The 24,055-nt window shown below is 43.5% G+C and overlaps 1 protein-coding gene across 14 annotated transcripts in view; it reads left to right on the forward strand.

The window, feature by feature from the left end:
• The window catches only part of LPP (LIM domain containing preferred translocation partner in lipoma), a 443,967-nt gene extending 420,132 nt beyond the window's left edge, over nt 1-23,835 (forward strand). For all 14 annotated transcript variants that reach the window (XM_050964799.1, XM_050964800.1, XM_050964802.1 and 11 more), the window contains 3 exons: nt 14,943-15,121; nt 18,171-18,291; nt 19,706-23,835. In XM_050964799.1, coding sequence (XP_050820756.1) covers nt 14,943-15,121; nt 18,171-18,291; nt 19,706-19,834 — 429 coding nt within the window. In that variant the 3' untranslated portion in view covers nt 19,835-23,835. The remainder of the gene's footprint in view (nt 1-14,942; nt 15,122-18,170; nt 18,292-19,705) is intronic.
• The last annotated feature ends 220 nt before the right edge of the window (nt 23,836-24,055 follow it).

Here is a 24,055-nt window from a genome sequence, read left to right on the forward strand (position 1 = left end):
ATAAATGTCTATTAGGGATGGTCTAGACAATATTTGGTCCTGCCATGAGAGCAGGGGACTGGACTCGATGACCTCTCGAGGTCCCTTCCAGTCCTGGAGTCTATGAGTCTATGAGTCTGCCGGTGATACACAGCTGTGCCAAAGCAGCAAGGGTGAATTACAGCATTGCTCTGATTTATTAAAGGTTCAGAGAAATGTTTTCTGCCAAAACAAAAAACTTTCCAGCCTCCTGTAACATCTCTGTTTCCTTTTATGTTAATGGCATGTGGTTCGATTTAGCTTGAGTTTTAGCATAAGAATTTGCTATAAATTTTTTGTTTTGTTTTCAAAGAGCCGTAATCAGTTTAAAGTGCAAACAGTTTGAAACGCTTCTCCAGTTGCTCTCTCAATACTCGCTAACCAGGTTTGTAAATCTAACCCAATGCCTCTGGAGAAGAATCTCTGGGTATGGCTACACTTACAGCTGTACAGCGCTGGGAGTTACAGCTGTCTTCGTACAGCTGTGTAGGGAAAGCGCTGCAGTGTGGCCACACTGACAGCTACCAGCGATGCAGTGTGGCCACATTTGCAGCATTTGCAGCGCTGTTGGGAGTGGTGCATTGTGGGCAGCTATCCCAGCGTTCAAGTTACTGCAGCGTGCTTTTCAAAAGAAGAGGGTGGGGTGGAGTGTGACAGGGAGCATAGGGGAGACAGAGAGAGTGGATTTTTGGAGCTGACACTGTGTCAGCTCCCTGCCTTGCAAGTTCTAAGGACTGGAAGGTACACAGCACCAACTTTCAATCATTTTAAAAGTTTCGACCCCTTCCCCCACCCCTCTCTTATTCACCAAATGCAAAAAGCCTTCAGACCAGATAAGCAGCTGCTCCAAAACGGACTCCCCCCACCCCCCTGCTGTGTTGCTTCTCTCCTCAAGCAAACTGTGAACATTCCAAAGGAATCCCCCTGCCTGCCTCTGCTCGAGCAAACGAGCTGTGTTTGTTTTTTAGATAAGCAGCTCCGGGAGCCCGGAGTTCACAACAAAACAGCAGAGTGGCTGAACAGGCATTCTGGGATACCTCCGAATACCTCGGAGGCCAATTACAGCGCTTTTGGTGGCCACACTTACAGAGTAGTGCTGCATCACGCGCTGCAATCCTTATACCCCAGGCAGAGCAGGAGTACAGCCAGTGCTGCAGCCAGGGAGATGCAGCGCTGTATGTACCTTGCAAGTGTGGACGGTGAGTAAGTTGCAGTGCTGTAAACCCACCACCAGCACTGCAACTCTCCAGTGTAGCCAAGCCCTCTGGGTTGCCCACAATTGCATCTAGGCAGGAGTCCACTTTAACCTCTCGCTTGTTTTCACCATCTCTCATCTGCATATAATTCTGCTGTCTGTGTAGAAGCTACTCACAATGGGACAGATCCTTCAGTCCTTATTCAGGCAAAACTCCCACAGTGGCATCGCAGGGTCAGACATGCTGTGTTTAGGGGGATCACATTTATTCAGTGGTGCAAAATCTCCTTTACATGTTTTCAGTGCCAATAATACAAATATCATAAGCTCCTTGGGGCAGGGACCATCCTTGTTCTGTGTTTGTACAATGTCTGGAAGAGCAGGGCCAAGATCCATGACGGGCTCTGCGGTGCTGCTGCCGGTCAGGTAATTTATAACAAGAAAGTGTCTGAGTCAGTGAAATATCCTTTCTGTCCTCGAGATGAAATGTGAATATATCATCTCGTCATTTGAGAGGTTAAGGATGCTTTGCTGTAATAAGAATAAAAATACACAGTGAGACCCAGATGAAATCTACAAAGCCAGGAGATGACTTCACTGTAAACGCGTCAGTGGATAGTGACCGCTATTGTGTGCAAGAGTTGTTAATCTATGGAGACTGGACTAGGGCCAAGGATTGAAGTCTTAGGTTCTTGCCAGCGCTCCAGAGTGTAGGAGCTTTTAACAGAGTATTTATCTTTGGAATTTTGGGGGATTTCCTCGGAATTAGACATCTTTGAAAGTCAGCGCACTTTGTGTATTCTCATGTCATGGATTTGAAGTCAGATCAACAATCTGGCAGTAAACTCATGACCTCCTAGAATCAAAGAAATCAGTGATGGAAAGAATCTTCTCAGATCATCCCTCTGCCAAGGCAGCATTGTCTCCCCTGGTATTCCGTATTGCTGCTACCTCTTCAGCAGTCTTAAAACTGTTCCTGCTGGCCAGCCAGAAATCCACTCAGCCAGATGTATCCCTATTGGCTTCACTGTAGCTGCACTAGCAGAGTATTGGGTCACTGTGTTATAAGCCTTTTTAAAAGGAAGTGTGAGCCATATGAACGGTTTAAACCTTGCACTGCACTGGTTTTGTATGGGACCTACAATACTAATTTTGTTAATACCCCAGACTAGTTTTTAACATAAAATAATATCAGAAAGAGATTTGCTAAGAGACAATTATAAAAAAACAGGAATTCCTGACAAGTATTTAATGTCTCTTTCATTGAATCACCGTTAAAGATGTTTTTAATAGATCAGCTCACTCTAGCATTATCTATTTAATTAGCGTTATTAATTCTCAATGATATTCCACAGGCTTGTTTTTTTTTAAAAGTATTCTCACTCTTTTAACCAATGGGTTAAAAAAGAACTTGTTCCCAATATGAAAATACAATTTTATCACTGTAAATTGAAACAATGACTCAAAATATGCTGAACTGTAAAACCTTCAGTTTGTCACCCATTGAAATCAGAGGCCAAATTCTCATTGGCTTTTAATAAGGATGTGATTACTATAGTTTTACAACTATAATTTACAACTATAATGCAACTTTTAGCCTTAATAATACTTAGCACGCATACAGTGACTTTGACAGCCAGGGAGCTTTGCAAACACACACCTCACCGCACCCCATGGATTCAGGCAAGTCTTATTATGGCCATTTTATGGATGGGTAAACAGGGGCACACAGTATGAAAATGACTTGCTTCTGTTGTCATTGCAAATCAGCAGTAGAAGTAGGAATAAAACCCAGGAGTCCTGATTCCCAGTCCTGTTGTCAACTTTAGTGAGCGAGTACATGGTTTGCTACATTTGAAAGTAATAAAGGTTTAAAACAACAGAGTTCTGAATGTTATAGCTGTAACCAGGTCTGCAGAGCTAGGAACCTGTGCACAAGAAATAGTCTGGGCTGTATTCTCCCTTTTCTCTCCCTTTGTTTCTTGCTGCAGAAAAGCAACAAATATATGTGCAAAAACTCCTTCTCATCAGCACCACCACATTCAGGATGCCAAATCCAGCCCTCCAATCAGAAAATTACAAACCTCAGGCTGCTCGTAGATTTTAAAGCTTAAAGGAGCCCTTGGGATCATCTAGTCTGACCTCATGCATAACACAGACCATAGAAATTCACTCAGTAATTCCTACATCAAGACGAAAGCTTGTTGGAGCTACAGCATACATTTTAGAGAGATCCACTCTTGATTTAAAACATTTCAAATGGCCATCTCCCCTGGTGAGTTGTTGCAATGATTGATTACCTTCCTTTTGAAAATGTGTGTCATGGCTTCATTCCGGTTTGAGTTTGTCTAGCTTCAGTTTGCAGCCACTGGATGTTGTTATGACTTTGCTGGAAGAATCAAAGAACCATCTATTAGATCTCTTATTCCCATGTAGGTACTTGCAGACTGTAACCAAGTCATCTCTTAACCTTCTTTTCCATAAACAAAGGAGATTGAGCTCCATACGTTTTAAATCCTTGAATCGTAGAGTTAATATAGTGGAACGGTAGATCATCTAGTCAGACCTCCTATACCACAAGCCCTTAAATTTCATCCAGTTACCCTGGTCTTGAGCTCAGTAATTTGTGTTGGGTAAAGGACCTCTTCCAGAAAGAGATTCACTCTTGATGTGAAGACATCAGGAGATAGAGAATTCCTCCTTTCCTTGGTAGTTTGTTCCAATGGTTGATCATCCTCACTGTTAACAATTTCTGCCTGATTTCTCTACTGAATTTGTCTGGCTTCAGCTTCCAGCCACTAGTTCTTCTTCTGCCTTTTTAAAGATTAACGATCCCTTCCGGGCCTGGTGTTTTCTCCCTGTGAAGGTACTTGTACACTGTCATCAAGTCACCTCTCAGTCCTCTTTTTGATAAGTTAACCAGACTGAGGTCTTTTTAAGTCTCTCACTGTCAAACATTTTCTCCAGCTCAGGACTCATTTTTGTGTCTCTTGTCTCAAATTTTTCAACATCCTTTTTAAAAGGTGGACACAAGGCGCAGTGTTCCAGTATCGGTTTCGCCATCCCCAGATACAGAGGTAAAATCACTGCCCTGCACCTACTCACTCCTGCCCTGTTTATACATCCAAGGATCACATTAGCCCTTTTGGCCCCAGCATAGCACTGGGAGCTCATGTTGAGTTGTTTGTCCACCCTGACCCCTAGGTCCTTTTCAGTGTCACTGCTTTCCAGGATACAGTCCCCTGTTCTGCAGGATGGTTATGGCCGACATTCTTTGTTTTGAGATGTATAACTTTGAATTTGGTTGTATTAAAACACATTGTGTTTGACTGGACCCTAGGTTCTAGATTGCTTAGTATGTTTACTCTGTCTTCATTGTTTACCTACCATTTCACTAATCTTTGTGTCGTCCATACATTTATGTTTACTTCAGATCACTGATGAAAATGTTGACTAGCATTGGGCCTAATTCTGATCCCTGCAGAACCTGACTAAAAACACCCACATTCATTGATGATTCCCTAATAATAACCACTTTTTTGAGATCTGTCAGTTAGCTAATTCTTATTCTATTTAATGTTTGCTATATTGATATTGGGTGGTGCTAATATTGTAATCAGAATGTTGTGTAATATTAAGTCAAACACCCTAGCAAAGTCTAAGAATATTACAGCTACACAGTTACCTTTATCAAGCAAATTTGTAATCTTATCATAGAAGGAAATCAGGTTTGTTTGAGTAGACCTGTTTTGTATAAAACTGTGTTGACTGGCATTAATTATATTCCTACCAGGGCTTTGGAGCTGTGCTCCGGGCTCCGCTCCAAAGCCCTGATTCCTACTCTTAATTCTTTATCAGTTGAATTCCATGTCAGCTTTTTCATTATTTTGCCCGGAATTGATGTCTGGCTTACTGGCCTACAGTTACCCAGATTGTCCCACTTACCTTTTTGAATATTGGCACAGCATTAGCAATCTTCCAGACTCTTGGAACATCCCTGGTACTCTGAGATTTATTAAAAATAAACATCAGGGGGTCAAAGGACTCCTCAGCCAGCTCTTTGAGGACTCTTGGGTGTGAGTTATCTAGGCCTACTATTTAAAAACGTTTATCACTAGCAGATACTGTTTAACATCCTCCTTGATTACTAATGGACTTCATCATCATCCTGTGACAGAAGCACAATATCCTGCTTCTTTCCAAATACAGAACAAAAGTATTTATTGAACACTTCTGCCTCTTCCTGTATCATCAACTATTTTAGTGTCTCCATCTAGTAATGTGTCTATACCATTTCTAGGAATTCTTTTGTTCTTAATATACTCTCGTATTGCACTGAGTGCTATATTTTTGCCCTCATATCTTTAGCTTCCCTTGTCAGTTTTTAACATTTCATAATTTCTAATGTATTTCAATTGCTATTTCCTCTTTTCCTCATTTGTTATATATCCCATTTTATTTCTGATTGCTGCTTTCGCTTTGCCATTGGGATGGGCATTTAGCCCAAGTTGTCTTCTTTCTTGATCGTGGAATCATATTTTTTTTTGCCAGCTAATTAACTCTATTTAAAGAACTCCCAATTTTCATTTACATTTTTCTGTCTAAATTTTTTCCTCCCAATTAATTTTACCCAGCTTTGGGAAATGAGTCCTTTTGAAACCCTAAGTATATACATTACTGGTAGGGACTGTTCTCTGTTTACCCATATTCTATGTAATCATGGCATGATCCCTGGTTTCTAGGCAACTGCAAACTTCCAATCTGATGATTAATTTCTCTTTGTCCATCATAATAAGATCCAAAATAGTTAGCTCATGTTGGATGCAGTAACTGAAGCTCCACATAACACCACAATTTTTCTTTCCACACATTATAGACAGATACTTAAAAAGTAACTCATCCTTTGCGCTAATGTGATCTGGTGATCTGTAAGAGATACATTCCTTGGCTTTATTAGTTAGCACATTGATCCATGTGCATTCAAGATCCTACAGTTCTGAGTTATCAATAATTCTAAACAGGTAGCAGCATCTTTAATGCCGAGTGCCTACTTCACACGTCTTCCTAAACAGGATATCACCAGAGATTTTTACCATTCCAGTCACGCAAATCATCCCACCAGGTTTAATCATTCCAATTCTATCAAATTTGTTCTCGTCATTGAGAATTTCCAGTTCCTCTTGCTTGTTACACAGACTCCTGTCATTGGTATACAAGCAACTGAAACATTTCTTCACATTCTGTGCCACAGTAGTTCAATTTGTTCCTGACACACTGAGGGCATGGCTACACTTGCCGCGGCAGCGCTTTGAAGTTTCGAGTGTGGTCGCAGCACCAGCGCTGGGAGAGAGCTCTCCCAGCGCTGCACGTACTCCACATCCTCATGGGGATTAGCTTGCAGCGCTAGGAGCCGCGCTCCCAGAGCTGCGGCACTGTTTACACTGACGCTTTACAGCGCTGTATCTTGCAGCGCTCAGGAGGGTGGTTTTTTCACACCCCTGAGCGAGGAAGTTGCAGCGCTGTAAAGTGCCAGTGTAGCCAAGGCCTGACCTTCAGTTTGTACTTCATTTGCCTTCTCAGCACCCTCCCCTAGCACTGCTGGCTTAACATCCTCCTGACTGCTCCATCTCGTCTCCCAGCTGAAAAGATTGCCCCACGCACACCTGTGAGATGCAGGCTGTCCCCTTTACCTCTCCCCCACTGGAATGTGGCTTAATGTGCCACAAAAACAAAACCTTCAGATTCACCCCAGTCACAGAGCCAGTGGTTCACCTTCCGTATTTTCTGCCTCGCCCACTCGTGGGACCGGGAGGATCTCGGGGAAGACTGCCTGGACTTTCCTCTTCTCGAGCTCCCTGAAGTCTCAATTGTGTGTGTGTTTCATGTGATTCCGTCTCATTTGTTCCAGTGTGTATCATCACAAGTGGAGATTTGCCAGACAGCTTCATAATCCTGCCCAGTCTTGCAGTTACATAATGGGTACTTTTACTGCCAGGAGATAGTGCGCTATTCTGTTGTCCTTATGTAGCCCACTCTTCTTCGTATGGAGTTACTGATGACGATTGCGTGCCTTCTGAGGATGGTTGACAAGCCTCTCTTGGTGACTGCTTGCTTCATACCAAAAGGATGCCCATTTGCTATGACCTGGTAGCTTTCTGTCCCTGTCCTCGAAAGACAGGTTTCTCAGTAGTTAACTTGCTGAGTATCTGATATTGATCTGAGAGTTCTAGCCGGGTTGAATTCCCCTCTTGGTCATAAATCATCAGTCTGCTTCTTCGTTTTCTACTCTCTCCTGTTCCTTTTATCGCCAGTCCCCCTCCCATATGGTGTCTCTGGTGACAACTTCAGAATCTGATTGTTCAAGAGTCTTTGTTTCCTCAGCTGCAGCGCAGTGTTGAAATTTGCACTTCCACACCTCCCGTCTCCTCCAGTGTGTTCGCCAGCGTGCACTTCCCACACCAGAACTCTGTTCTGTCCTTTGGCAGAAAGGAACACACAACCCATGTGAGACCGGTCACAGCGATTGTTCCCTCGCTGGCATGTCTGTTATGTAGTGCACAGCCATTCCTAACTGGAGGGAACCATACCCTCTTTCCAAACACCTTATTAGCCACATCTGTTTGCCCCTCTTCTTATAGCTCTTCTCTGAACCCTCTCATTTTTCATCATGACCTCAGCCATTGTGCACGTTCTCTCTAGCTTAATTCCACCTCCTGTCACATTTGCTGTTAATATAGGCTACAAATTCCATAAGTGCAGTAGTGGAATTTCCTGCCGTGAAGCCTCACAGGAGAGGAGGAAGAGTCGAGCTGCTGCCAGTCACCTGACGAGTTGCACAAAGACGAGTTGATGCCTGGAGCAGCATAGGGGCAGCCGTGGGGGCAGACCTGCAGCTACTCTGGTTCCAAGTATACAAAACCCAATTAAGTTCATCCTGAGAAGGAAAGCCAGTTCCTGCAGAGGGGAAAGCGTACCAGCCCCATTATCGTTATTCATAGAATCACAGAATATCAGGGTTGGAAGGGACCTCAGGAGGTATCTAGTCCAACCCCCTGCTCCAAATCAGAACTGATCCCCAACTAAATCATCCCAGTTATTACTCTGCAAGTGGGAGTAAAACCACCCAGACCAAAAGACTGTTTAAAATCTCTGGAAATAGCAGTCTCCAGAGGCAATGTCTATACTAGGTGCATTGCTGGTATAAGTATCCCAATGTATTATGCCAGCAAATCACTCCTAATGTAGGAACAATGTATACCAGGAAAACTGCCTTTTACCATTACAGCTTATTCCAGCCCACCCCCAAGCGAATGAGCTGTCCCAAGAAAAGCACAGTTTTGTGGTGTAGCTGTGTCTGCACTAGGGTCAGGGATCACACCCCAACACTCCTCTGTCCGACATAGCTAGGCTACAGAAGGCTGTAGTGTAGACCCGGGCTGAATGTTGGTGAGTCAGCCAGGAGCAGTCCACGCGTCTCTGCATCATAGTGAGTGTGGAGGGAGGGAGAGAGCTCCAGTTCGAAGGGTGCATCAGTCTTTTAGTGATATTAAAGGTGTCATGGGCTCAGATGTGCACATAGGGAGTTCCATGCACACACCTGCATGCAGCTGGCTGTCTGCTTATTGTACTGGTGTGCGGAATGGCCTCCCAATGAGAGGTCCTTGGGACTTTTTGACTAAATGGTTTTTTTGGCAGGGAGGTTGGGGAGGAGGAGTATTGTTGAAACTAAAAATGCTTGCAGGAAAGGGCCGGTTTCAATGAATTGTCCATTTTGAAAAAACGTTGAGAAAAAATTTCAAAATTGTTGTCAGTTTTGACAGTTTCTAACCAAAAAAGTTCCCATTTTGGTTCGAAACAACTTTTTGGTTTGGAATTTAAGTTAGTTTATAGTTAAACAAAAAGGGAAGATTTTTTTTTAAAAAGGTAGAAATCAAAGCACCCCATCCTTTACACTGATCCTCTTAGTAAAGAGGAGAGAATCCGACACATTAATGTCTGTCTCCTGATTGAACGTGAACCAAAATGCCAAAGCAGAAAATCAGTTAGGCTTTGCCCATAGTCAAATAGTCTTTTGCAATATACAGTATACTCGGACAAAGCAGAGCGCTCACAGTATCTTCAGCCCAAAGCCAACAGGAGGGAAAGCTCCTTATCCTCCTTGGCAGTGTTCTCTTCTTTTCTCCCACTTGGCTGACTCTCTGGAGGCCTGAGAGCTGAGGGCAGCACTGATTCCTACAGCTGGTGATGCCTTGAAGAGGAGTGGTAAGCCAAAGATCTCACAGGGAAATCCCCTTAAGCAAACATATTCCCAGAGAGGGACGGTGAGTTGGAGTCTGAAATTAACAACTTTGTTTTTCTCACTGGTGCAGAATTGGAAGGATAGGATGAGTAAATCCGCTAGGATTAATTTTCAAGTGTGGAAGGGATTCATCAATGGAAGGGCAATTAATACAGCTGAGTGAGACAAGCATTTTAACATCAAGAGGCGACTGAGCTGTAACAGAGCTTAGCTTGGTGAGCAGAAGGCATGCGGACTAGGGAAGCACCATCCAGTGGCAACAGCATGTTTATTTGCTGGCTTGGGCTCCCAGTCAAACTTCTGCTGAAGCCCGTGTGCTGTTGAAAGTCAGATTAAATTGTCCCTAGGGTCCCACGTGGCCTTCAGGTCTATAAATGGGAGTTAGATCTGGCCTGTGGCTGCAGCCTCTAGACAGAGTTGTCTAAAAGTATCAGAGCTGCTTGTGGGGTGGAGGCACAAATTGTTCACGTCCCTCCTGTATCATGCTCCCACTAGTGTTCGCAAGCAGGCATTCCATTTACTGACTCTTGCTACTCATGCATCTGACGAAATGGGTATTCACCCACAAAAGCTCATGCTCCAAAATGTCTGTTAGTCTATAAGGTGCCACAGGACTCTTTGCTGCTTTTACAGATCCAGACTAACACGGCTCCCCTCTGATACTTGACTCTTGCTCTGTTCAGCTGCCATTCACTACAGGAAGTTCCTGTTCTGTTTTGCTGATTTTATCATTCTATGGCTCAGAGACATGGACTGTTGAAAGAGAAAATGGGTCGTGCCTGACATATCTATTTTCAGTTAAAATATTGGATACAAGAAATCAATAAAGGGGGAATCACAAAATGACTGAGTTATGCTTTTATTTTTATTTACTTCGTTTTATTTCTGCTTGGGCCCTTTAGCAGTAAAGCTACAAATGCTAATTGTGTGCTCTTCAGCTGCCTTGGGAGTAGATGCTTTGTCACCAGATGTCGGGCTCATTTATAAAAAGCCTTGAGATCTACTGATGGAAAATGCAATGTGAAAGCCAGGTGTTCTTATTGTCATCTTCAAGTTTGCACCCTTCTGTTACTGAGGTATCTATTTCCTCTATCCAGTCCCAACTATTTGCTTCATTTTACTCCTTATGAGTCAGGTTCAGTTGCGAAAAGTCAGCTTCTGCTAAACCGAAGGCCCGATTCCACATATCCTGTGCCGCTCCAGCGTTTCCTTTTTTACTAAAGCATAGGGAATGGGAAGTATTTTGAATGAGGCCATAAGAAAAACAGCAACCACCAATTAACGAGTTAGTGATACATATCGTGGCCAAGCCCAAGTATTAGGCATTTACCAAGGAAAATTCCTTAGCTAATTGCATAATGTTCCTCAGAACTGGCAGGACTGTAGCATTGCCTGTTGTAAATATAGGGAACGGTGCAAATGCTGCAGTAACATTCTCTCTGGTACATCAGTCACTGTCGTCATGATGATGATAGAAAACAAGCAAAAATCCCAGGAACAATTCTTCCACCTCCGTTATTACAAATATCTAGTACATGAAGCTAAATCCTGCCACGAATGAGCCCCCAGGTCAGACCGAGTCCTTTTCACACCACAAGTAGGCGGTTCTCACAGTGGATTGAAATCCAGGACGTGTCATACTGACTCTTCCAAAAATAATCTTGTGGCTCTTCTGGCCATTGCAGGATAAGTGAGTTGCAGGCTGTAGCTCTGTGTGTGTCTTACCAGTCAGTTGCCGCCCAGGAAGTAATGTCCAGTGACGTATGTGGCAGTATTGGCTTGACCCTGCTGAAGTCTGTGGTGATTCTTGTCCTGCATGTGTACTTCTGCACTGTGTGTCAGGAGAAGAGGTTTGCCCATAGACATTCTTGGCTGAGGCAAGCAATAACAGTGCCGTCTTTCAGCTGGCAGTTTTCACTGGGAGTTTTGGGTGCACAAGGAATGCAGGAGGACATCCGTAGGCTCCACGTGGTGTTGGTCAATGTGAAAATATTGATCTGTGTGGTTTTATAATTCCCTTTCTGTTGGATTTTTTTCTCTTTTCTTTCTTTTCTATTTATCCCGAAGATTGCAGACCTCCCACCATCCAGGTTTTGAACATATGGTTCTTATTTGATAAGGCCAAACATTTCTAGCAAGGCTAGCAAGTGGAATTCTGTCCCAAGCTCCAGCAAAATAAAGCATCTGAGCTTCTTCACAGATTTATCATTTGCATCTGCCTGTACGGAATGCGTCCCTTTGTGGCATGCATGTTTCGAGTGTTCGGTTTGCAAAGGCGAGTTTCACATACTGTAGTCACGCAAGCCGGCATTGGGAGGGCTGACATGTCTGGCACAGACAATCATTAGAAGCTGATTTATATCGGTGTTTACATAACATGCTTGTGGGGAAGATGGATCTTTCAGCTGAGCCTCCTTGAAATGAAATGCACTTTATAGCTTCAGTGCTCCCAGCGATGGGGCTGGTTCAATACATAAAATCTGCAAACAAAGGTAGGCAACACACAGTCTTTAATACGATTATTTAGTACCGTCTGAACTGAAATGGCTGGGGGAGAAGACAAATGTGGCATGGTACCACATGGAAAATTACAGCCTAGGGATTCGTACAAGAATTGTAAGGTGGCTAAAGGGACTGGTTAAAGGGGAGAATGGAACAGGATGTGTGTACAGGGGAACTCTCTGGATCTCTAGTGGAGTTGAAGGATTGGCCTTAGTCCATGTTTTTGTTAATGCTCTTTTCACAGAAAGCAGCTGTTCCCTAATGAAATTTGCTGATGACACAAAGATGGGAAGGCGTCATGTATACAGAGGTGGATGGAAATATTATGCAGGAAGATCGGGATGATCTTGAAGGCTGGAGTGTCAGAATGGCATGAATTCAGTAGTACAAAGTGCAAGGGCCTGTGCTTTGGGTGGTGGTTGATGCTAAGATGACTAGGAGCCACCAATGTGATGTGGCTGTGACAAAGGCAATGCAATCCTAGGATGCATCCAGTGAGCAGGGCCGGCTCCAGGGTTTTTGTCGCCCCAAGCGGTGGGGGGAAAAAAAAAAAGGACGCGATCAGCGGCAGCTCTACCACAACTGCTTCATTCTTCTGCGACAATTCAGCGGCAGGTCCTTCCCACCAAGAAGGACTGAGGGACCCGCCGCTGAAGAGCCGGACATGCTCCCCCTCCCCGTTGGCCGCCCCAAGCACCTGCTTGCTGCGCTGGTGCCTGGAGCTGGCCCTGCCAGTGAGACATTTCCAGTAGAGAGAGAGAGGTATTAATGCCATTATAGCAGGCTCTGGTAAGACCTCATCTGGAATACTGTGTACAGTTTTGGACAGCCATGTTCAGGAAAGATGAATTGAACCTCTAACGGTCGCAGAGAAGAGCTACTAGGATGGTCCGAGGCGGATGGTCCGAGGCGGAGGGTCTGTCTGTTGAGAGGAGACTGGAGGAGGTTGGCTTGTTGAGTCTAGCAAAAAGAAAGCTGAGAAAGGGGATCCAGTTGCACTCTGTAAACACACTAGATCAATGGTTTTCAAGCTTTTTTTTTCGTGGACCACTTGAAAATTGCTGAGAGTTTCGGCGGACCACTTAATGATCTTTCCAAATGTTGTTTGTACCGTTAACTATTGTAGAACACTTGGGATGAAAGCTCTCTATAAAAAAAAACATTAATAAGAAATAACTTTTTTTGTTCTACAAATAAAAGCACACAACTCCTATTTTAATATCAGGAGTCTTAACTTTCTAATGCGATGGATGTGCCCTCTCTCCCCTGCCGCAGCAGCCCCCAGGCTGAGGCTGAGAAGAAGCAGGGGGGTGTCTCTTTCCCACCACAGAAGTGAGGCTGGGAAGGAAGCCATCTCTCCCTGGCAGCCGCAGCCCTGGAGCTGGGGAAGACGCCTCTTTCTCTGGCTGCCACAGCTCTGCACATCCCAAATTCTCCTCACCCCCTCTTCTCACCCCACTGCCCCCTCCCACCTACCCCCTATTCCCCCCCAAGGCCATCACCTCACCTCACACGTGCATCTTTTTCAGGGTCCAGGCACCTAATTAGTGGAGCCACGTCTGTGCACCTCCACTAATTAGGTGGGTGTCCCTTCATTGTGTTGTGTGTGGCCGCCCAGGCACACATCTTAGAGGGAGCTATCCGCCCATCACCTGAATGGAGCTCGCGGAGCACAGTTTGAGAACCTCTGCACTAGGGTTTAAACACCAGAAGGTGAAGAGCTATTTAAGCTAAAGGACAATGCTGCACAAGAACAAATGGTATTAACTAGCCATGAGCAAATTCAGGCTGGAAATTAAAAGAAAGTTTCTAAGAGGGGTGAGGTTCCGAAACAGACAACTTAATGAATTTTAAGAGAGAGGGCAAATGTATGAGTGTGATCGTATGACGGGGTTGCTTGTGACAGTAAAGGGCAACCCTGGGGATCACTTACGGTTTATGTCTCATGTTCCTTAAAGCTCATGCTTCAGGGCTTCAGCTGGTCACCTGCAGGGGGTCAGGAAGGGATTTTTGTCCCCCAGTGTATTCTGGGAGATTTTTTTGGTCTCCTTCCTCTGAAGCATCAGAGATGGCCACACTTGGAGATGGGACATTGGACGGGTGGGCCAGGGCTCTGAGGTGACACTGTGCATTCTCTCTCTCAGGCGCTTGGCTGGTTCTTTCACACATACTCAGGGTCAAACTGATCGCCATGTGTGGGGTCGAGAAGGAATTTTCCCCCAGGTCAGACTGGCAGAGACCTTGGGGGTTTTCATCTTCCTTTGCAGCATGTGGATGCGGGTCACTTATCAGGGTATATATCACTTAGTCTGGGTATATATCACTTAATCATTTTTCTACCTTTGCGGGATCCTCAATAACTGGTGAACCTCTGACCCTCCTATTCTCCGTCTGCGGCACATCACAGTCAAGTCTCCTGTGAGCTGTTATGCTTTGGTCTAATTCTGGTTATTGGGTTTAGTGTGCAGGTGCTGGGTGTGAGACACAGGAAGTCAGACTAGATGATCTGGCAGTGCCGTCTGCCCTTAAACTCGGACTCTAAAGAAGCACTCGGCTCGCCTCGCTGGTTGTGCACTCTTGAATCCCAGCCCTTGTGCTGCCCGAGTTGCAGGATGCAGTTACTGGTTTGAGAAAAGCCAGGGTTCGCCTGCGATGAATCTAAAGCAGGGTGCTCTGCTGGGGCGACTGGATGCAGATGGGACCCTGCAGTTCTCCCCAGTGACACTGCTGCCTTGTGTGCCATACCCGGTATTGGCAGGAGCTGGCCTGGATTCCGAGCTGTTCTGGAACTGACAGCTGCCTATCCTGCGCTCACAGCAAACGGGTGAAACGAAAGGGCCTCAGTTCCCTTGCAGACCAGCTGCTTTCCCGGCCTGTGCAAATATCTGAACTGATTCTTATGCCTGTTGGGTTTTTCTTTGCTTACAGAACACACTGGAGCAGTGCAGCGTCTGTGCCAAACCCATCATGGAGAGGATCCTGCGCGCCACGGGGAAAGCCTACCACCCCCACTGCTTCACCTGTGTGATGTGCCACCGCAGCCTGGATGGCATCCCCTTCACTGTGGATGCCGGAGGGAACATTCACTGCATCGAGGATTTCCACAAGTATGGCCCAGGCGGTTCTAGTTGGCTTTTCCTGGTTGTGAAGGCCAGGACTGTAACAGTGTTTAAAAGAGATCTAGATACGTTCATGAAGGTTAGGTCCATTAATGGCTATTAGCCAGGATGGGTAAGGAATGATCTCCCTAGCCTCTGTTTATGTTCTTATGTTTCCATCTGCTAGTTAGTCTTTCAAAGAGCTAGGAAAACATTCCTAATAATAATTTATAGTTTAAAATATCTATTTAAAGTGCACTGCAATCCACGACTGGAGGTAGCTTCTGTCATTCCCCCCATCCTTTCCCTTATCATAGTTGATCTGAGAAAGACAGATAAGTAGATATAATCAAAGCACAAATGTTTCCCCAGCTTGGAAGAGACAGGCACGGTACACCCCTCAATTAAAAGAGGAAATCAATACTGACTAATGTGGGTTTACATCTCAAGCACTTATCTTTTAATTTCTAAGGGGGCAGACTTAATTAGAGACTCGTGACATCAGTGTGTGGGCCTGGAAGCTCAGAGCAGCAGACTTATGTGACAAAAGGAATCACAGCCGCCATATGGGAGAATGTTAAACTCCGGCAGGAAATGCTCCCTGAAGCTCAGACACAGCTGTGTAATTGGCAGCTGCAGAGGCCGCAGTGCGTTACCTCTCCCTCTATGTGCGTCTCAGCAAGAATCCAGAGAAATGTTCCAGAGGGTGAAATTCACCCTTGTGCAGGGGCCAGCAGAAAGCTAAGGCAGTGGCACTACATTATGTCCCTTACACTCCCTACGCCATGTGTCAATATATGCGGGATGGTCCTCCTCCTTGAGAGGGATTGACATCCTTTAGGAAGAATTAAGTACCTTCTGGCTTAAAGGGTGACTGCTCCTCAACCCATGGGAGAATTTCACTCTCCGAGAATAGACGGCAGGGAAAGGACCTGTACTGGTTGGGTACAAGGCTGGGAGAAGATCCAGAGGATTGCAGATGATCTAATTGGACTACTGAGTCCATCTACAGCCAGTGCAGAGTCTGTATCCGGAAGTATATTCGGCAGTTCTTTCACCCAGTTTTAGCTGATGCGAATAATGAAACTTCTATCACTTCTCTTGGGTCACTGCTCCACAGCCTAATACCTTGAATTATTAAGAAAATGTATCCAGTGTTCTCAGTTTCTCTTCATTTAATTTTACTTCCCTGTATCGCCCTGCAGGATCCCTTCCCCCGGTGTTCCCACCTTCCACTTTCAGAGCACCTACATGTCCTTAGGGTGCAGAGTGAGTGAGAAGCAGCATTCAGGATGTATTGGCAGCTATGGAGGCATGAAGAAACAAATAGAAGCCAATTGTGGATGCAAAAAATATAGTCAGTAAACCTAAACATTGGACACAGAACTGGGGGAGGAGGACAAACGAAATTCATAAACAGTTTCAGAAATGTTATAAACATCTTCCTGGTCAAAAATCTTTGCAAAAAACAAAAACTAGTTTTAAAAATTTCTGCAGAATGTTTTCCTGAAAATTTTTCATTTCTGGAAAATTTCAGATTTTCTTTTTTCACCGTTTTCATTCTCTTTTCCTTTTTGCCACTGGAAAAAAGAGGTAAAGAGGGCAGGAAGAGAGAAAAACAAAAAATGTGTTTGTTTTTCACTTTGTGTCAATCAGAAAATTAGTGAAAGTATTTTTTTTTGGGGGGGGGAATCCATTTTTTAAGTGAAAATAGTTTTTAGAAGAATTCTAGCTGGCTCTGTCGACCGTTTGAAACTGCTATTGGTGTTCTTATCTTGAAAGGTGAGGAGCAAATGGAAACTGTGAAATCCACCTGCAAGACATGAATGGCTAGATGCTGCCCTAAGAAATGCATGCAGCCCCCACTGAATTCAGTGGGACTCATTTCTCTGTCTCTCTGGAAAAAAATTGGCCCATGCTGTTCTGCCTCTGGTGACCTAGGTAGAGAAACGTTCAAGCATTTTTAAGCAGCACATTTTAGCTGAATTGCATAAGAAAGTGCCTGAATCCCCACATTAACTGTGATTACAGCTACGGTCATATCATGATCCATTTAAATTCTCTTTCAGAGCAATCAGCAAAGGTGCTGTTTAATTCATGTCTGCATAGCTGCAATCTAACAAAACGCCTTGCATCTGCTGCCAATGAAATGAATCCTTTTCTTTACTCCTACTGCGGCTAAGATGTTTTTTAATGGAGTTAATTCTAGGGTGGTTTGTATAAAAGGCTGGGTGGCAGAGTCACTGTTTCCTAGATATTTTACAAGAGAAGACTCTTTGGTCTCTTCACATTCTGGCACTTGCCATGAGCATTGCCCATTGACCCTACTTCTAAGTTTCTTAGCTATTAGCCAGTATATGTTCTGAGGGATAGGGTTTCAGAAGGGTGGTCTCCTATTTCATGGGGAGAATTTGCATCCAAGGCATTTTCACCTGTGACTGCCAGATTGTGGATGCAAATCAAGTAGTTGAGAGATAGAACCAGTCAGATATGCTCTAGCAGTTCTCTTAGCGGTGCACAGATTGAGCCGAGCTAAAACTAACATCCCGTGGGTGTAGTGGGAGCCAGATGCTTGAGGATTTTAAAACAAGACTGGATAAAACCCAAGAAAATTATACTGCATAGAACAATCCCGCAGTGGCAGGATCTAAGGCTGCATCCTACTTGGTCCATCTCTAGTTTCAGTAGAGACAGATGGGGCAAATCCTGCTAACTTCATTCATAAGGGGAATTCCACTGGTTTAAATGGCGTTATATTGTGCATATGAAACTAGCTCACTCTGGGGCTTGCGCTTGGATACCACAATGATGAGCAACATCATCGAGAGATTGTTTAATAAATGATTAAGACGAGCAGAATATGATTCTCAGGCCCCTGCCATTGTTCTGTAGGAACTAATAAGCATCCCGTAATGTTTCCTTTTCAAGGAGGCAGCTCTGCTTGCAGAGATGTGTGTTGTGCCACAGTTTCCTGCAGGGTTCTTAAGTTTCTAATGTAGCATACGAAGAACATGGCTGTGCAATTGGTGTTTGATTGGAACCATCTTTGCTTTTCAAGGAAATTTGCACCACGATGTTCCGTGTGTAAGGAGCCCATTATGCCTGCCCCGGGTCAAGAGGAGACCATACGCATTGTGGCATTAGACCGTGACTTCCATGTCCAATGCTACCGGTGTGAGGTCAGTATTCCCATTGCTGGCAAGGGAAGAAAGCAAATATTGGGTTCACTGTATTGACAGAAATGAACTTCTCCTACATCAATAATGAGCACATTCCTGTTATCACACTGGTTCTGCGTTAAACTTGACTCCATTGACTTCAGCAGAAGTGACTCCTGATTTACACATAGATGGTGCAAACAATAGGAGAATCAGGCCTTCTGTATATACCAGCTTCATTGTGTTAGCAAGAGACTACGACTCAAGAATTAGAGCTGAATATTTGAGAATATTGTAATTCGTTACCTGGAAACAAAGGTTGCTCCTATTTGTTTTGTTAGAGTCAGCTCTAATGCATGTTGCAATGTGAGCAAGATTATGTAAGTGGGTTAAAAAAAGATGACGTTAATAATTAGCTGGAAAATCAACATACAGCTTGTGGTTGAAAAATTTGAATTGGCATGTGAACATGATCATTCTCATTCATGTATGGCCCTTGCTGTGCTTAGTTTCTAGAACATATGATTTTGATAAGAATCTGAAACAGAGGAAAAATCAGCTTGGCACATGTAGCATATTGAACCTCTGAGAATTCTGCAACGCAGCTGTTCTCCTGGGGATAAACTCCAGCCAGATGTTGGGACAAGATGTGAGTCCCAGTAATGGTGCTTATCACAGTCATGGGCTCGAGTGCGGGGCTGAGACTCGAGGTCTCTGAGTACAGTTCGTGACTCTACCATCACCCTCCTGCGTGAGCTTAGGGCAGTCACTTAATCTCCGTGAGCCATGGCTTTCCATTTACAAAAGACGGATGGTTATGATGGCATTCTGGCCTTTCTTCCACCCTTTAGCTTGTGTATTTGGATTACAAGCTCCTGGCAGAGACGGTCTCTCACTAAAGGTCTGTAAAGCACCCAGCGCAATGGGCCCTCAATCTTGGTTGTGGCCCTTTGGTGCTAGTGTAATAATAATGACCACAGCGGTGAAGGCGTTCTGCAAGGCCATGGCTCTGCTGTCACCTCTGTCATGTTTTCTATTGCTTTCTGGAGTTCGCTCTTCCAAAGAGAGAGAGAGATGAGCAGAAAACTTGTTTTCAAGGCTCACTTCTTCTTTTTCCTTTTTGGCATTAATAAACGTGAGCTTAAGTTTGCCGTGTTCCTCAATGCTAAAGCCCTTTCCTTTCCCAGAGATGGAATTTCCCAGGGAAGGGAATAATCTCTTTTTATTTTAGAGAGCTTGGGAGCCCATCTCTGCTGCAGCATTGTCTCTTATCAGGGAATGGGTTGGTCATGAAAGACATCCTAGAACTCCCACACTGACTTGGGCAGAATTCTGTTACCAGGGGACGTGAGTGTGTATTTCACTAATAGGTTCTTTGCCTAATTTCATTCTCATCTTATTTCTTCTTTTGGTCTTTATTCTGTTCGTTGTCTAGGACTGTGGTGGCCTCCTGTCTGAAGGGGACAATCAGGGCTGTTACCCTCTGGATGGACACATCCTTTGCAAGACCTGCAACTCAGCTCGGATCCAGGCACTCACCGCTAAGGCCAGCACTGACCTTTGAGCATCTACCACCACACTCCCATATTTGCCTGTTGGGGGAATTGCACAACCTTTCCATTTAGCATGACTCCTTTCCAGCCTAGGACCTAATTCTTTATTGAACAAGTAAAGCTGGAAGGCCTTGGGACAAGCGGGCAGTTTCTAACTTTATCTCTATTTGATTCACATCTCCTAAGAAGCACATTAAAATTGGGATGATTGGGCTCGATTCTCTTCTTACTCTGGTGTGAGGGTCTGATCCTACTCCCATTGACATCAGTGGGAAGCTATATATTGGACATGATTCCATAATACTAGACTTACGCCAGTGTAAAACCAGCATGTAAGTGTAAGACCAGAATCAGAGTAATTGTTATTGCAAGACAAACTATACAAACATTGGCCATGAGACATTGAGCCTTTATATAGGTATTGTTTTAAATCATAGGGACACAGATTTGTTTTAAATCATAGAGGCTATAACTTTCTCTTATGCCCTCGCTTGTCTCCATTCCCCTTCCAGTTTCTTAACTTTTTCTTTTCTATAATATTATATTTCGCTGTTGCATACATGTATTCAGTAAGGATGCTTCCAACTCTCAGATGCTCAGGTATTTATGTATGAACCATCACTGAAAGTTGTGAGGCTGCATACACACATGCACACGCACGTACATGCATATATCCTTTTGGTACACTACAGCTATAAAGTCACTGAGAAGTTATGTTAATTATTTTGGGGACTGGAAAGGGTTAAAAAGAAATTCAAAATGGCTTCAAAGAAAATGACTAATGATGGCCACCACGGGCATGCTCAAAAGGATCTTAGGCTATCCAGGGCCAATGCAGTTACATAGCGACCAGTGGGCACTGCTTGTTTCCAAACCAGTACTTTAGCAATGGAGTCTTGACCAGCTTCCACTGACATCAAAGGAAAGACTCCCATTGGATAGAATTCTACCTTGAGACAGGCTCAGGCATTCGAGGATGATGGTAACATACCAAAGCTGGAGTTACAGTACAAGCTGTGAGAATTGTTTAATATTTCAGCATTTGGGGTTTTCCAAATACCTGACATTTCTGGAACAGGAAGGATTCATTTTTCATCTCAAGTTGTAAATAGGTGTAATTTAGCCCCCAAAAGGGAAAAACGACAGACATCTTTTCTTCTACAGTTTCATCACGCCGTTTTTTTCTTTGTGGAGAAATGTCATTGCAAAGGAATGACTAGGGGATGTCACAGTTCCAGGAAAAAAGGGACGTATTGATGCACTCTTCAGGGAATTAAAAATTTGCACCAAGGTTAATAAAAACCTATGTGCAGGCAGCTCATGGGTTTGTTGGTGGGTTTTGCGGGGTGTAGTTTTTTTTTGTTGTTATTAATTAAAAAATACATTATAAATCCACAACTCATTTTGTACAGCTATAATATTCTTATTCATGAAACCCATAATAACTAAGGTGCAAATTACATGGGAAAGGAGCAATTTTCATATCACTGCATTGACATTAATATTTTGTTTGCAGATGTAATCAAAGAAAATACCTTTAGCTGCACCTAACAAATTAAGAGCCAGAACGGAAGCATTTCAGGGCTGATTGACCATATTAATAACAAACTTGCAGTTTTGAAGAGTAACTTGCATATTTTGCTCTCTCTCACAATAATAAATAGTAAAATGTGGTGCTTTCCCTTCAGTCTCTGTAACAAGAGCTCCATAAAGTTGCATCATCCAAACCTGAAAAGAAAAAAGAGTGAAATGAAATGACATGGGTTGGATCCAAGCGAAGAATTAAAGAAAATGGAAAATTGACTTTTACTGTAACTCCTGAAAATGATATGTCCCCTCCTCGCTCAGCATTTCGGTTGACCTTTATGGCAAAGTCCTATTGAATGTAACAGTGAATAATAACATTTCTGTAGTTGTTTTTTAAACCATCCTATAGTGAATTTAATAGAGAATTTAGGGTCTGTCCCCCGTCACTTTCACCAACTTTTTACTAGCATAACTCCACTGGCTTCAGTGAAATTAACCTGGATTTGCACCACATCAAAATCATAGAATCATAGAATATAAGGGTTGGAAGGGACCTCAGGAGATCATCTATGAGGTCATTTTTCTAGAAATCTGTAGGATGACTGATCAATCCCATAGAAAGTATATTGTTCTCCATTAAATCCTGCAGGACTTTGCTATTAGGGTAGTGTCCATGTAACAGCATCTCACCATCATATTGGAGTGTGGCCCCAGCCTTCAATAATTTCAGCATTTTCCCACAGTAGATTAGTTAGCTATGTTATAATTTATTTCATGCGAAAAGTTAAGTGCTGGGTAGATTTTTTAAATAAGGACATGATTCTTAATCGGCTCCATTTGCTATACTGTCATTAGCCCTGGCACCTAAGGTAATTTTGAGCTTGCTAGCATTACATGCAGAAGATTGTTAAACACTTATCTGAACTGAATCTACCAAAGCATGGAAGTTCAGAGCGCAGGTGGGTAACTTCACTTTATATCACATTCCATCGTGCCTTAGAACTGGGTTTCTGAGCATCTTCTCTCCAAAGTACACTGGGAGTGTGATGTATACAACAGAGCATGACACTGATGTACAACTATAGCTCTGAACTTCTGTGTCCTTGTAGGTTTCAGTCAGTCTGTCTGTCGCACTGAGTGGCATATTAGAAAGTGATGAGAATTAGCAACTGTAATTAGGACAAGGGTCGTGGTCTAGCGATCAGAGGAGGGAGACCAGAAGTTTGGATTCCTGGGTTCTTTCAGTGCCCAGGCCACAGACTCACTGTGCAATTTTGAGCACTTCACTTGCTCTGTCTATCCCTCTTCACAGTAGAGCTTGATAATTCTTACTACCTTCCCAGGGAAGGGAAGGGACTGAATAAAGTAATTTTAGAGTGGCCCTCACTGCATAAGTTCAAATCCAGATCCTCCCTTTCTGAAAAGTTTGGTTGGGTTTGTGGGTATGGAGCAGCCCATTCCAGAACCAAGAGCTAACCAAGAGGTCTAGATCTGAACTTTTCCATGTTTAGGGTGTTCTGTGAATTTGGTGGTGTGAGGGCTCTTAGATCATTGCTTCTCAAGCATTTTGAACTCCTTGGAGGGAAGGAGAAGGGGGAGTGTTGTTATACATACAGCAGCTAATTTTCCGACTTGAAATATCTGGGTAATATTGTTTTAATTTGGTTTCTCCTCCCTAAAATAACCAAAGCCAGTTGCCCATTTGAGTGGGTGAATAAGTGCCTGAAGTGTTTTTTTAAAAATACATTCATATGTGGTGCCTAAACTGATACAAATATATTTTGGAAGATACACACACGCATACCACACTCTGTCATGTCAGATTTTCAGACCTGATACTTGAGTGTTTCAAATAGATCTTTAATCATGGCATTGCCTTAAAGCACAAACAAAATATTGCTTAGCCACAATCTATCATGTATTTATTACATATCCTCATTTATCTATTCCAAAGAAGCCTTTTTTACCAAAGAGACCTTGTTCTTTTAAGGTACATTTCTAAAGTCATGATAAATACTCATGTTGTTTGCTGACGCATTAATGTTCAGCAATTTTCCTTTGACAAGGAATGTGAAGATCACCTAGACCTTTCTATTTCAATCCGTCGGTATTTTGGTGGTGGTTCTTTGCCTTTTCTAGCATTTGTGTGAAATTAGGGCTTGATCCCATGTTTCAGGTCACCCCGTTGGGAGTTTGGGGTGCAGGAACAAAGCCTTGTTTAAACCTTGGTTCAGGAAAGTATTTAAGCATGTATTTATTATTCAGCACATGCTTAAATCCATTCCTCAATGGGACATAAACAGATGCTTGAATTTACTACATCAGATTTGGTTGCCTTGGTTACAGCCAAATCTCTAGTGACATCATCAAAGTGAATGATCTTATTTTGTTAATGTAATTGCTTTATTGTCATTTATTGTTTTATTTTAATTGTTGCCTGAATGTTGCCTTTTAAAGCAGAAGACAACGTCACAGCTTTAGATAATGCACCTTTCATTATGATTTTTTTTAAATAATTGGTAGATTTTTATCACAGCTGCAAAACACTTGGGGAACGTCTTAGTCCCTGAGACACGGGGGAAGCAAAACATTTGCCAGGGTGAGCTCTACACACATTCATCAGACTCTTAGGGCAGAAGCAGGAATGAAGTGTGACATAGGCCTTGGGTTAGCTCATTATCTGGGCGTGAATTACACAGCCCACG

This window comes from Gopherus flavomarginatus, chromosome 8, assembly GCF_025201925.1.
Source record: "Gopherus flavomarginatus isolate rGopFla2 chromosome 8, rGopFla2.mat.asm, whole genome shotgun sequence".
Taxonomy (NCBI): Eukaryota; Metazoa; Chordata; order Testudines; family Testudinidae; genus Gopherus; species Gopherus flavomarginatus.